Raw genomic sequence first — 14,384 nt, 5'->3', positions numbered from 1 at the left:
ATTTTCCATTAGTTTAACATTTATTTTCTCGTTTTTATTTGGCAAATAGTTGAAGTCAGATTATAATTAAAAACTGAAAACAAAAGGAGAAATTAGATCTTACCTGCTAGTTTTCTTCCCTTGAATTTCTCCAGACCATTCCTGATGAGTGAAAGTATGACCCCCTACCAGCAGATGAGGAGACTGAACTACTAAATAACATCATCCTATAAAGTACTGTGCAGGCATGAGTCAGCCACTATTCCTACTGACCAAGCAAGATGATATAAAGAATAGAATAGATTCCCAACAATCTAAAGGGAAGAAAATTAACCAGAACCTTTATTATTAACCTCCAAATCTTCCAGTAGTCCAGAAATCATCATCAACTCTGGACTTTCAGAAACAAAAATCCACAGAATCCCACTAACATCATTCTGGCAGAATCGAGAAAAAGTCTGGAGAGACTCAAAGAAAGAAAATTAGCAGGTAAGATCTAATTTCTCCTTATTATCTCTCTAGACCATTCATGATGAATGAGAAGTACAATAGCACTAAGCAAGATACTGATAATCCCTGAGCCTACTCACAACACCAAGGCTACCTCCTACCTCAACTATACAGCCAGCTGCAAAACTTTCACAACGGAATGGAGAATTGACCTAGTCACCACCCTTCAAATATCCTGAGTAGGAATTGGGCAGTGTTCTGTCCAAGATGATACCTGAGCCCTGAGATAAGCACTTTCAACTCCTCCTTCAATTGATTACCATTCCATAAACATGCTAAAGAAACTGTGGCTTCATCCATCAAGCCACTAAAGATTTCAAGAATGCCACAATAAACCCTCAAAAATAGCAAAGATGCAGGGAAACAGCTGAACAGGCTTCACCCTAGGCATAGGGAACCTCAATGCAGAGAAGAAATAATAATAATAACAGCTTATATAAATAGAGATTAAAGATGTAGAAGATGTTCCCAGCCTAGCCGTGATCCCACTGACAATCTACTATGAGGCAAAGACACTTGTGCCACTAGAAAGGGAATCTGGGAAGAGTACTCAAGAAAAATCTATCCCAGATACAGCTGTGTGCTAACTAAAAATCCAAGAGCAAAGTACAACAGAAAGAGAAAACAAACAGCAGTAGACAGCACCATGTAATCCAGAAAGGACTGTAAAGTCAGGTCAGCCAATATTGAAAGTTGGACCCAAGGATGACACTGAGCACAACCTGAAAGTGTAATAGGAGTAATAGGAGAACCACCAATCACCTAACAGTCCTTGAGTGGATACCCTCTAGCTGTCCTGGAAGCAGAAAATCCAAGGTGACAATGAGAAAGCTAGGTCTCGTGAGAATGAATTTGACACCATACCACTGATAGATAAAAAGGTATAAGAAGCATGGGTCCCGTCAGGCTTTACAATATAGGCTGTTTGAATCTCTATTTTGAACCAGCACAGGCATCTGAGATCTTTTCCTCTCACCTGAGTTGTGTTACGGAAACCTATTTTGTATATGTGTTAGCATATTTCCATAGAAATATTATTAGTGTTCCATCATAAACTGAGGAGCCAACCCTTTAGGACTCACCGATGCATACACTAAATGTGTGATGGGAGAGGTAGAAGGCAAGCCAGGAGAAGACAGATTCACAGAATCCAAGTGAGGGCAGCGTATCATAGAGTAAGAAGTGATTAACAGTGTCAAAGGCAGCAGACAGATTTATTTAGATTTCTATCCCATCCTCCCGTGAGCTCAGAACGGGTTACAAAAGCATGTTCATAGTAGATTACAGTAGACACATAGCTGTCAGTTATATTAGACATTCAAGAAGTATGGGGATCAAGTAAAGGCCCTTAGATCTGGTCACTGCAGACTTAGGTGAGGGCAGTCTCTGAAGTGTAGGAGTGGAAGCCTGATTGTAGAGGATCATGAGTCTGTCGAGATGAAAGGAAGTCAAGACAGAGATTGAGGACACTCAAGTGATGTATATGTTAAAATGAATAAAGATTTGAAAAAAAAAAAAAAAAAAAAAGAAACGGAAGAAGGGAGATAGGGTGAAAGTTGGATGGGCAGGTGGGGTCTAGTGAGGGTTTTTGAGAAGTGGCTTCACCACCACATATTTGAAGGCATTGGGGACAGTTGCCATGGAAATGGATAGGTTAAGGATATGGCAGATGGAAGTGATAACAGTATGTGATATAGGGTCAAGTAGAGGGGAGGGAATAGGGTCTGAGGGGCATGTAGTAGGTTTGGTTGAGGACAGAAGTTGTGCAGTTTCTTCCTCTGTAATTTCAAGGAAGGAAGAAAAGTTGGTGAGAAGTGAAGGAGGTTGAAAGGGTGGGACCAGACAAGGGAAGGATATGAGTATGCTTCCCAAGTTGTTTGGACGAAGGAAGAAAGGATGGTATGAGCTTAAATGTCAGGAGAGTGGATGGTAGGAAAGGGGAGAAAGATGTGACTATGGCAAATTTAAGGGTGATCATGTGAACTTTGTCATGGAAGTATTCAGCCATCATTTGGGAAGAGAGATGGAGAGGTCGGGGGAGCATTTTGAGGAGGGAATTCAGCGTGGTAAAGAAACAGCATTGGTTGGAAGAAAGAGAGTTGTCTAGTTGGATGTAGCAGACTTGCTTGACCAATGCAAGAGCAGAATTAAAGGAGCCCAGCGTAAATTTAAAGTGATGTGTGCAAGATTTGAGCCAAAGATGCTCATGGCACAGCGGGTACAGGAACTTAAGTATCAGATACTGGGAGTAAGCCACAGTTGAGGTACGCCTGTAGAGGAAAGAATGGAACTGTATGACAAGACAGCCTCGCGGACAGACTTAGATAACATAATGGAGGCGATGAGAGGTGAAGCAGTGGTTGAGAACGTGGACGGATCAAGGTTTTGAAGATTTCAAAACCCGTTGGTAGTGACTGGGCATGGCTGAGGGAGAGGGGGAGTATTGTGAAGGTTATCAGATGATGGTCAGAAATGAGGAGCACGTGGAAGAGAAGTTAAAGAGGGAACAATTAGAGAAGACAAGATCAAGGTAGTAGTGGAGCATAGCTGGAGGTCAAATGAGGAGATAAAAGTAAGAAACTTAGAGGCCTAAGTATCAGACGGGTCATCAGCATGAATATTAAAATCCTCAAGGAAAGAGGGAGAAGATGAATCAAGTAAGCTGGAAAGACTGAAGTCAAACTCAGTGAGAAAAGAGGAAGAAGATTTGGGGGGATGATAAATGACCGCTATTCAGAGAGGTAGAAGCATGAAAAGGTGGACAGAGGGGACTTCAAATGAAGTAAGGCAGTTCGATTGAGGTAGGAGAAAAGAATGGAATCTGCCCAACACCTCCACCTCAACCAGTAGGGAATGCTGTATGTGCAAAATAGTAGCCACCATGGAAGAGGACAGCAGCTGCAGTTGAGTCCTCTGGGCCAATCCATGTCTGTTAGAGCAAGCAGGAGGAGGGAATGAAAAATAAAGAGGTCATGCATGTAGGACAGATTGTCAGATGCAGAATGAGCATTCCATAGGGCACCTGAGAAAGGGAGAGAAGAGGACTGAAGGAGAGGAATATGTATAAGCTTAAGGTGGCTACACATGTCTGGATGCAGATGGCATGGAGGGTCAGGATTGGGATTGGATCAGATGGTTCGGTGTGGAATATCCTTGAAGCATACTGTTGAATCAGAACACATAGGGAGTCCCAATAGAGAGGTTTCCATAATGGTAAAAGAAAGCAAAGAGTGCTTAAGATGAAAGCAGAGTAAAGATGTCAAGTTATTCTTGTCATTCTCTCAGCAGCCTGTAGAAACAAGGAAAACACAATTTGAAGTGTGTATACAAATGCTAAAAAGTCTAAAAATAAATAAATAAATAAATAAAGTAAGAGAATCTAATATAATAAAATGCTAGGCCGCACATGCGCACTCAAAAGTCGTGTTCCCTGATCCGTCGTGGACATGAGAGTGTGCATGCGCGCCCCCGGCTCTCGGATCGAGAGAGGAGCTGCGGCGGCGGCTTTCAACTAAAAAAAAAAAGTTACACAGCTGGGGGTAGCCGCGAGGTTGCGGCGGCCTTCCTCACCCCCGGCTCTCACTGTGCATGGTAGTGATTGAACAGCTAAAAGGAAAACCCAAGTATGACTGTTAAGCTTGGGAAGCCAATGTAGTAGAGGAGAGAATATGATTACCATGCAGAAGGTAGGGGGACAACAATCACGCTTATGCTCAAGTCACCGCCACGGCTCCTCTCTCGAACCGAGCCACCACCATGTCTTTCAACTAAAAAAAAAAAAATACGGCAAGACGAGCAGGAAGCAGGCCAGACCAGACCGAAGCTCAGAATTGAACTGCCAGTTGGCCAGCTCCCTTGCCAGAGTTATTTTTTCTGTTTAAAGGTACCGCTGCGGCTCCTGTCACCAGCCACACCTGGCTAAACACTAACACGCCGCAACTCACCCCCCCCCCCCCCGACGACCCTCCCACCGCTACAGGGCTGACAAACCCGGCAGGAGCAGCAGCGTCCCAGGCACACTAAACGCTGCTTCGGGTCTTCTACTGGCCTAATTTCCTCTGCCGCATCCCTGATGACGTCATCGGGGACGCGGCAGAGGAAATTAGGCCAGTAGAAGATCTGAAGCAGCGTTTAGTGTGCCTGGGACGCTGCTGCTCCTGCCGGGTTTGTCAGCCCTGTAGCGGTGGGAGGGTCAACGGGGGTTTCAGTTGTGCTGGGTATGGTCGGCGGGGGAGGGGGGTGGGGGGAGTCAGGCAGGCATCGGGGTGGGGGGGAGTTTCAGTGGAAGTGGAATGGGAGGCAGGCAGGCTGGCATCGGAGGAGGGGTGGGGGGGTTCAATGGAAGGCAGACAGGCAGGATGACATGGGGGGGTTCCATGGAAACATGCTGCTCAGGGGGATGGGAGGCAAGCAAGCAGGCAGGCATAGGGGTGGGGGGTTTCAGTGGAAGGAGAATGGGAGGCAGGCAGGCTGGCATCGGAAGGGGGGGGGTTCAATGGAAGGCAGACAGCCAGGATGGCATGGGGGGGTTCCATGGAAACATGCTACTCAGGGGGATGGGAGGCAGGCAGGCAGGCTGGCATGGGGGGGGTTTCGGTGGAAGGGGGATGGGAGGCAAGCAGGCTGGCATTGGAGGGGGGTGGGGGGTTCAATGGAAGGCAGGCACGCAGGATGGCATCAAGGGGGAGTTCCATGGAAATATGCTGCTCAGGGGGATGGGAGGCAGGCAGGCTGGCATGGGGGGTTTCAATGGAAGGGGGATGGGAGGCAACGGAGGGGGTGGGGGGTTTTCAATGGAAGGCAGGCTGGCATCGGAGGGAGGGAGGAAGGGGGCACAGGGAGATTCACAGACAGAAAAAATGACAGACAGGCAGCATGCAAGGAGAGAGAGACAAAGAAAAAAAATACCCAGACAGACAAACATGAAGGGAAGGGGGGGCCGACAAAGAAGAGGACTCGAGCCGCAAGGAAGAAGCTGGGCCTGCCTGCCTGTGGGGAACGCTATAAGGGAAGGGGGGGCCATGGAGCAGGCTAGACCACGGGAAGGGAAGGGAGAGGAGCTGAACGGAGCAGCCAGAACGCAGCAGGACACAACGCAGGGGAGGGGCCGAACGGAGCAGGCCAGATCGCAGTAAGAGAAGAGAAGGGGTGGGGGAAATGCTGCAACTGCTGCACAGGGACCTGAAGAGGAAGGCAAATACTGCTGCTGCTGCACAAGGAAGTCGGGGGGGGGGGGAAATGTTGTTGCTGTTGCTGCTGCACAGGGAAATGGAGGCAAAGAATGACAGACAGACAGCAGGAGGGAGGGAGACAGACAGAAAAAGGGAGCCAAGGAGAGAGAGAGAGAGAGAGACAGAAAGAAAGAAAGACAGACAGACATATATTCTAGCACCCGTTAATGTAACGGGCTTAAAGACTAGTTAGAGTATATAGCGCTGAATGATGAGGTAGATAAAATAGGCATCTTAGAGACCTGGTGGAAGGATGACAATCAATGGGACACTGCGTTACCTGGGTACAAATTATATTGCAATGATGGAGTTGATCAAAATGGAGGGAGGGCTGTGCTATATGTTAAAAAAGGAATTGAATCAAACAAAATAAACATTCTGCATGACACAGATAGCAGTATGGAATCCATATGGATAGAAATTCCATGTGTGAAGGAAAGGAATATAGGGTTATACTACCGTCCACCAGGACAGAATGAGCAGACAGATGAAGAAATGTTTTCAGTGATTAGGAAAGCTGGCAAATTGGGCAACAGTATAATAATGGGCGATTTCCACTATATATCAAAAACATATGCTAGACACTTATTTTGGTCTACAGGACCACGTGGCAAAATAAATCCAGACAGGAGCCATGCTAGAGCAATGATCGTTCAACCAGAGGAGCACCATTCAAAAAAAAAAAAATAAATAAATCAATGTTTGAAGAAAAAAAGACCTCAGTTAAAGGGCTTTATGGGTAAAAAAAAACAAAAAAAAACAACACTCCAAAGTAGGTGCTACCACTCGGGTCACCACATTGTACTTCTGTACTTTAAATTCTTCAATTTGTTGCAAATCTTACTCTAAAGGCACAGTCCCAGATGGTACACACTCAAGGTACAATCCCAGAAGATCATTCAGAATCAACATGTGTTGCTAATCACTGCTATACAGCACCGAATGTCAAAAAAACAGAAAGGGAGACAGCTTTTGCAATGGTCCAGCGGTATTCAGCTATAGTCAGCTTCTCTGATGGTTCCACTCTGTACACAGGCTACAGATGTCCCTTCCTGAAACCCAACAGGAAGTACCTGTTTTGCTTGTCAAAGCTGCATCAGTGGTCTTGCCAACAGGACAGTGCTGCTGCGAATTTAATAACACACAAGTCACATCCAATGTGAAAAAATGGCGATCTACCTGAACCGGAAATGGTTTTCAAGGGTGATAAGGCGGAGGAATAGAAAGAAATCCCGGTGAACCTCTAGGATGTACTAAGCCAAATTGACAAATTAAAGAGTGATAATCACTTGGACCGGATAGTATATGTATCCTAGAGAACTGAAAGAATTCAGACATAAAATTGCTGATCTGTTAGTGATCTGTAACCTATTGCTAAAATCGCCTGTAGTACCTCAAGACTGGAGAGTGGCCAATGTTATGCTGAATTTTAAAAAGGGTTCCAAGGGAGATCTGGAGAATTACAGACCGGTAAGCTTGACCTAAGTGCCGGAAAAAATAGTGGAAATAGTTACAAAAAATAAAATTGTGGAATAAATAGACAAACTCGATTTAATGAGAGAGTCAGCATGGGTTCACCCGAGGGAGGTCTTGCCTCACCAATCTGTTTGACTTCTTTGAAGTTGTGAATAAACATGTGGATCAAGGTGAGCCGGTTGATGTAGTGTATCTAGATTTCCAGAAAGCTTTTGACAACGTTCACGAGAGGCTCCTGAGAAAATTAAAGTGTCATAGGATAGGAGACAATGTTCAACAGTGGATTAAGAATTGGTTATCAGACAGAAAACAAAGGGTAGGGTTAAATGGCCATTTTTCTCAACTGAGAAGGGTGGTGTGTTTTCAAATTTATATGTAAATCTTAACCTACGTAATTATGGCATTAGGTAATCTTTAGCGTCATACCTCATAGGAGGATACAGGCACAATAATTTGACTTGTTAGACTGACTTTTTAAATTAACGTCATCCATTCAAGATTACGTTGGTTAAGATTTACATATAAATTTGAAAAAAATGTTGTGGCCATGTTTTCTATCAATAACCACTAGTGGGAGAAATGGTACAGGCATACTAAGGTAAATTGTTAAACTATTGTACTTTCTAACTTTTCTTCTATCACAGTGTTAGAATAATGTTAGGCTATTAAGAAGATTTGAAAATTATAATCTTATGTTTCTCTAGGAGACTTTCCTTGAAAAAACTCCGGCAAAACATAGGTCTGTGTTGGAACTAGAACTCCCTAGCCATACCCACACAATAGATGAGTATTAAAGAGATTTTGATTAAAAGATTTTGATTAAATATTCTAAATGAAATAAGAACTTAAAGTGAGATAAAAATTAAAACTTAATAGGACCAATGATGACCATGGCATGTGAATACTGTGTGTGAAATTTAAAACACACACAGTTACGCTGTTGAGGGCTAATGGTATATTTAGAAGATTGCTTGGGTTTAAGGTATACAATTGAAAATAATGCAAAGAATCAACCAGCAGAATTCATGTGCCAACTCCCCTAGGCACAAATGGGTCAACCCCATGCAAATAATCCCTCTGATGCTTTAAGCAGCAAGCCAGCAAACCCTGTGAAAAATGATCCATGGAAATTTAAAGATCAGTCTAGGCCAGGGGTCTGCAACCTTTAAGACATAAAGAGCCACTTGGACCCGTTTTCGAAAAGAAAAAAAAACTTGGAGCCGCAAAACCATTATAAAACAAATCTAACACTGCATATATTGTTTCTTATCTTAATGCTATATACAGGATCATGCAGTTAGCTGCTCTCAATGCTCATAGGCTCCCTGCGCTAAAAAACGATATTGCGGTTTAGTAAAAGGGAGCCATAGTGCAAAATATAGACAGCAGATATAAATTCTCAAAACAGACACATTTTGATCACTAAATTGAAAATAAAATCATTTTTCCTACCTTTGCTGTTTGGTGATTTCATGAGTCTCTGGTTGCACTTTCTTCTTCTGACTGTGCAACAATCTTTCTTCCTTTCTTTCAGCCTCCTGTATGTTTCCTCTCCTCCAGACCTCATTCTCTCCCCCAACTTTTTCTTTCTGTCTCCCTGTTCCCCCTTCTTTCTGTCTCTGTATGCCCCCTTTCTTTCTTTCTCCGTGCCCTCCCCCAAGCCACTCGGTTTTCTGCCACCGCCATCGGGGAATAGCCCCCAAGCCACCGCCGTCCCAAGCTTTCCCTGCAGAAGCGTCGCGCTGACCAGCATTCCGCTCCCTGACGTCAATTCTGACGTAGGAGAGGAAGTTCCGGGCCAACAAGGCATTTCTCCTCATTCCATCCAGCCTGAGTCCCATCTCTCCTTGATCCAGCATTTCCCTTCTGTGTTTGTCAGAATTACCATTCCACCTATTTTCCAGCATCACCCTTCTTTGTGTCCATCTCACTATATCTTCCTTTCTTTCAGCCTCCTGTATGTTTCCTCTCCTCCAGACCTCATTCTCTCCCCCAACTTTTTCTTTCTGTCTCCCTGTTCCCCCTGGCCCACGGGACTCCCACGGGGATGCCCCCCTGACCCACGGGACTCCCAAGAGGACGCCCCCTGGCCCACGGGACTCCCACGGGGATGAAAACAGCCTACCTAAATTCTGGCGATGCAGGCATGCAGCTTACAAGTCCAGCGTCGCGTCGGGAAATAGCCATGCTGAGCAGTGAGCTCAGCACGTACACAGATGAAAGCCTTGCTTGCTGATTGGTCCGGCGGCATGGCGGGGCGGGGCCGCCGGACCAATCAGCAAGCAAGGCTTTCATCTGTGTATGTGCTGAGCTCACTGCTCAGCATGGCTATTTCCCGCCGCGACACCGGACTTGTAAGCTGCATGCCTGCGTGACACACTACCGGAGCCGCGGCAAAGGTGGAAAAGAGCCGCATGCGGCTCTGGAGCCGCGGGTTGCCGACCCCCGGTCTAGGCCAAAAGCAGGAGCAGAAGCTCAGCAAACCCATTTGAGAGAGAAAGTAGTGTAGACAATTCTGAAAATAATTACTATGTGGGAAGCAGAATAGCTTGGTAGAGTTCTGCTGCTTTAGGAGATGAACCTTGTAGGATCTACATCCCCACCCTCCGCTCAGAAACGGAGATACGCCTATGCATTCCCCCCGGAAGGTCCCTCCTCTCAGAAACCGCCCGCAAACGCTCCTACAGCCACTTCATTCCCCAACTCTGGAACTAACTCCCCCCTCAACTCAGACTAGAGAACTCACTAATGACATTCCGGAAAATGGTAAAGACCCTCCTCTTCAACTAAAGGTCACCCTCAGTCTAGACCCAACCCCCTTAAACCCCACCTCTACCCTTCTTTCTCCATTCTAATCTTCTGCCTAAATTTCTGTATAGTCCACTCTCAATCTATACTCAAATAACTTGTATCTAAACTAAACTACTTATATTTAACTTACTGTTCTTAATTTGCTTTATACTCCCTATATCTAAACTGCTGCACAGTCTCATATGTCCAAGTATTTAAATCTACTGTATAATCTTGTATGTCCAATTCACTCCATTGTGAATGTTTACTTGTAAACCGTTCTAAGCTACTGGAAGGACGGGATAAAAATCTAAATAAATAAATAAATAAAGAACTAAGTGCTGAGAAATGCAAGAAAATGTATTTGTCACAACAACAGACTGAAAGAGAAGTCTTGAATCTGCAAAACATCAGACAGCTACTGGTAGAAGATAAGCTTGGCAGCAAGAGAACAAAATAGAACCAAGTGTGAAATAGAGGTCTGCACAGGAATGGGGATCTCGCAGGTCCTGCGGGGATCCCTCCTAGGTCAACAGGACTCCAACGGGGACCCCCGCCCAGGCCCATAGGACTCCCACAGGGATCCCTCCAAGGCCGACGGGACTCCCACAGGGCGGAAAAACACTCACGCATGTGCAGTGCAGGCTGATCGCAAACTTTCTAAAACTTAAAGTTGCAATTCACTTTTCAAGTGTTCGTACCGGGGCTCCATCTGTGAAGTCACCCATGTGTGAGAATATGCTGCCTGCTTGTCCTGGGATAACTGCAGGCCCTCCGAGTCAACACTGGGCTCGAAGGCACCAGCATGTGCACGGTACAAGCAGTCCAAAAAGATTTAAAGTGACAATACACTTTTTCACTGTCCGTGCAGGGTTCTGTGGATGACGTCAACCAGATGTGAGAATATGATACCTGCTTGTCCTCGTAGAAACCAAATATTTCACCAAACTATTTGTTCAGGGCCCATATGTCAAAGATGGGACAAAATTCCCCTATTTTCTTGGTGACAAGTACATGGAATAGAATCCCTGCCCTTCCTGTCCTGTTGGGTCAGGCTCGACCACAGTGGGAAGGCTAGATTTAATCTGCAAGTACATGCTCAAGCCAAGTGCTGAGAAGTAAGCTCACAATGGACAATCTGAAAGTGTTTTGCAAATTGAGAGCAAATCCCACTTGGACTATCTGGAGTACCAGTCAGTCAGAGTTTATAAGGGGTTACCTTTCTTGGTAAAAATTCAACCTCCCTCCTATTGGCAGATTGCCTGGATTGGATCCTTTGTGGCTATGTTCTCCTAGAGCCAGTCAAACATTCACCCCCACTTTTGCCTGGGGAGTAGGTTGCGACTTCTATAGGTGGAACTGGTAGGACCTAGGGTGCTGAGTCTGGGCAAATGTAAACCTATGCCTTTGAGAACAGGAACTTCTTTGAGGCCCATTGCCTAGTAGAGAAGGATTTAGGAGGACTGGGACTAGTAGCATCAGTGTGTTTTTTGATGAGGTCAGCAACCGCTTATACCTTGTCCCCAAAAAGACTGACTCCCTTGATCTGTCCTATGATGAACATTCAAGTTCAGAGACACAGCCATGAGAGTTTGCTCATCCATATACCCAAAGCAGAGAGTGTGGACACAATATCAAAAGTATTATATGTACTCCTGGCCAAATATTTTTGATACCCCTTCTGCTTTTTGGCCAACTGGCAAAGTTTAGCAGCCTGAGCCCTTAGGACAGGGGTGTCCAATGTCAGTCCTCGAGGGCCACAATCCAGTCGGGTTTTCAGGATTTCCCCAATGAATATGCATTGAAAGCAGTGAATGCACATAGATCTCATGCATATTCATTGGGGAAATCCTGAAAACCCGACTGGATTGCGGCCCTCGAGGACCGACATTGGACACCCCTGCCTTAGGAGAATGTCTGCAAAGTCTAACATACTAAGGGGAACAAAGACTGCAAGTAAATGCTCATATGGTCTGGCAAAAACAAGGCTGCCATTCTCACTACAACCAGCTCTCTGACAATGACCCCAGAGAACACCTCAAGCTGCTGTCAGTATCCCACCTTCCCACCCCCCGCCCCCCCCCCCTCTGAGACCACTATTGGTTGCCATTGCTCTCTAAAGCCACATATCAATGAAAAAACCTCTTCCCTATGCAGCATAGGCAAAAGTACCAGCCACTCTATTCATGCACTGGTTTCTGCACAACCAGTGCTACTAGACATGACTATGCAAGCATAGAGACCTCAGAGGCTTCCATTTCCTTTTATTCAAAGAAGAATACCTCTCACAAACCTACCAAACTGCTAGTGTCCCCAGGATCAGGGAGGTAAAACAAGAAACAACATACACCCGGCTAACAACAGCCCCTGGGGCCACTGCAAATTCCAGCCCCCAGATGAGGCTAAAGAGGATACAGACACTCTGCTCAACTGGAAAAAGGTCTGTGGGTCCGATCCCGAGTGACCATGAACATAGATGTCCAGGAACCATGGACTATAGACTAGTGAGTAAGACCTAACTTCTCGTCAAGCTGCACCAGTCCAACCTGCATCATCTGCTGGAGGCAGAGAAATACTGAATTGTCCCAGGCAACACCACTTCTTATAACAGTGGTGTCACTAAAATATTCACATTTCTTTGCTTCCATCATGTGTTACCTGGCTTCTCTCTCCCTACCCCTCAGAAGGGCAGGATGGGTTAGAGGGAAAGGCCTAATGAAGGTGCAGGCAGCCTTTGAGAATGGATTCCACTTGCTCTACAGAGCAAAAACATGTGCTTACTTTTCCATAAGGTATACTGAGCAGGGGAGGGAGGGACCTGAAAGAGCTGTGAGCAGGTCCGGGATGAGAACAAGAGATGTCGAACTGGGAAAGGGGGGAGGGGCATGAGTGTGCTGCAAGCAGGTCCAGGAGAGATACTTGACAATGCCAAGAGCAGAGCAGAGCAGAACAGGGAGGAGGGGGAAGAAGGAGATGTGCTAAACTGAGGAAGAAGAGGGCAGAAGAGATGTTGGACCTGGGGTCAGAGAGGGTGCAAGAAAAAGAGGTGTTGGGAGAGAAGGGAATAGAGTAATGAACCTGTGGATAGGAGAAAGGAAAATATTGAGCCTTTAATCTGTGGCATATTCACAGCTGGGGAGGGGGAGTTTGGAGATGTGGGCATCCCGTTTTGGGCTCAAGTCCCATCCAAAGCTACAGTAGCTGTTCAATGACTGATGGGGTAGCAGAAGCCCTGCTACCTGAAGTAGTATGCTGCCTGAGTCACCCCCTTCCTCCTCATACTGCTTCAGGAGTGAGGAAATCAGTGTGCCTTCAGTCACCGATGCCAGTACTCACTGAGCATGCTCAGTTCATGCACGAACTGAGCATACATGGGGACTGCAAGAGTCAGTGGCTGGAGGCACACCACTGACTTTCTCACTTCTGAGGCAATATGAGGAGGAAGAGAGTGGTGGCTTTTGCAGTGGATTTCTTTATTTTGCCATCCCCACCAGCAAGGGGGGGGGGAAGGAGAAGTGTGTGCTCTTCAGTCCAACCTTGTCCCCCACTGCCGGCTACACCCCTGCCTTTAATCATTACATTAAAATGTTTAATCAAAATGCATCCCTAAAAATCTCACAAAAATGCCAACCCTCAAAAAGTATTCCCCACCCCCAACCTTTTTTTTTTTTTTTTTTTGCTATAGATAACTTCTCAAAATCCATTAATTGTAGTATTAAGTCACAACCACTTACTTTAAAATAATTAATTACACTAAAAGTATAATTACAATTATGGGAAAGGGGGGATATATAGTTATATTATTGGATTAATCAATATTTTTGAATATATTATATGTAAGCTATGTTTGATTTATAATAGTTGTGGAAAGGGAGGGTGGGGAAGGAGCTTAATTTATGTATTGAAGATATTAGAAAAGAATTTCAAGTGATATATGATTTAATTGATGTAATATTGTACACTTGTTGTAAGATGGAAAAATGAATAAAGATTTTGGGAAAAAAAAATTATTTTAAAGTATGTGGTTGTGACTTTGTACTTAGTATAAAAGTACAAAGACAGAGCTCAGATACCACAGATCCTATCCTAGCCAAAGATGAGAAACTCACAAACCTGTCCATCGCGTCCAATCTTCACTGGTTTGTGCTCATTCCAAGGATTGGTAAGGTGAGCGGATTTTGTGAACGGCAATTCACGCCTACAAGGCATCATACAAAACCAGTAATTATAAAAATAACTATTTGATCTTCAGTTTCAGATTATAATAAGCATGAGGGTGAAACTGTGCATATGATGAAGTCTTTTTTTCATATAGTCAAAATGTTTAAAAATATAAATACATTTTTCTTTTTTCCCTGCAAGTGTAAGCCTTATATAAAGCTATAGATACAGTTTATG

At 45.0% G+C, this 14,384-nt stretch overlaps 1 protein-coding gene across 8 annotated transcripts in view; it reads right to left on the bottom strand.

Annotated features, from left to right (window-relative positions):
• Nucleotides 1-14,384, bottom strand: part of YTHDC1 (YTH domain containing 1) — a 397,408-nt gene that overhangs the window by 91,052 nt on the left and 291,972 nt on the right. For all 8 annotated transcript variants that reach the window (XM_033963055.1, XM_033963075.1, XM_033963093.1 and 5 more), the window contains one exon: nucleotides 14,100-14,184. In XM_033963055.1, the coding sequence (XP_033818946.1) occupies nucleotides 14,100-14,184 (85 nt within the window). The remainder of the gene's footprint in view (nucleotides 1-14,099; nucleotides 14,185-14,384) is intronic.

This window comes from Geotrypetes seraphini, chromosome 1 (genome assembly GCF_902459505.1).
Source record: "Geotrypetes seraphini chromosome 1, aGeoSer1.1, whole genome shotgun sequence".
Taxonomy (NCBI): domain Eukaryota; kingdom Metazoa; phylum Chordata; class Amphibia; order Gymnophiona; family Dermophiidae; genus Geotrypetes; species Geotrypetes seraphini.
This window is presented reverse-complemented; position numbering and strand designations above follow the sequence as displayed.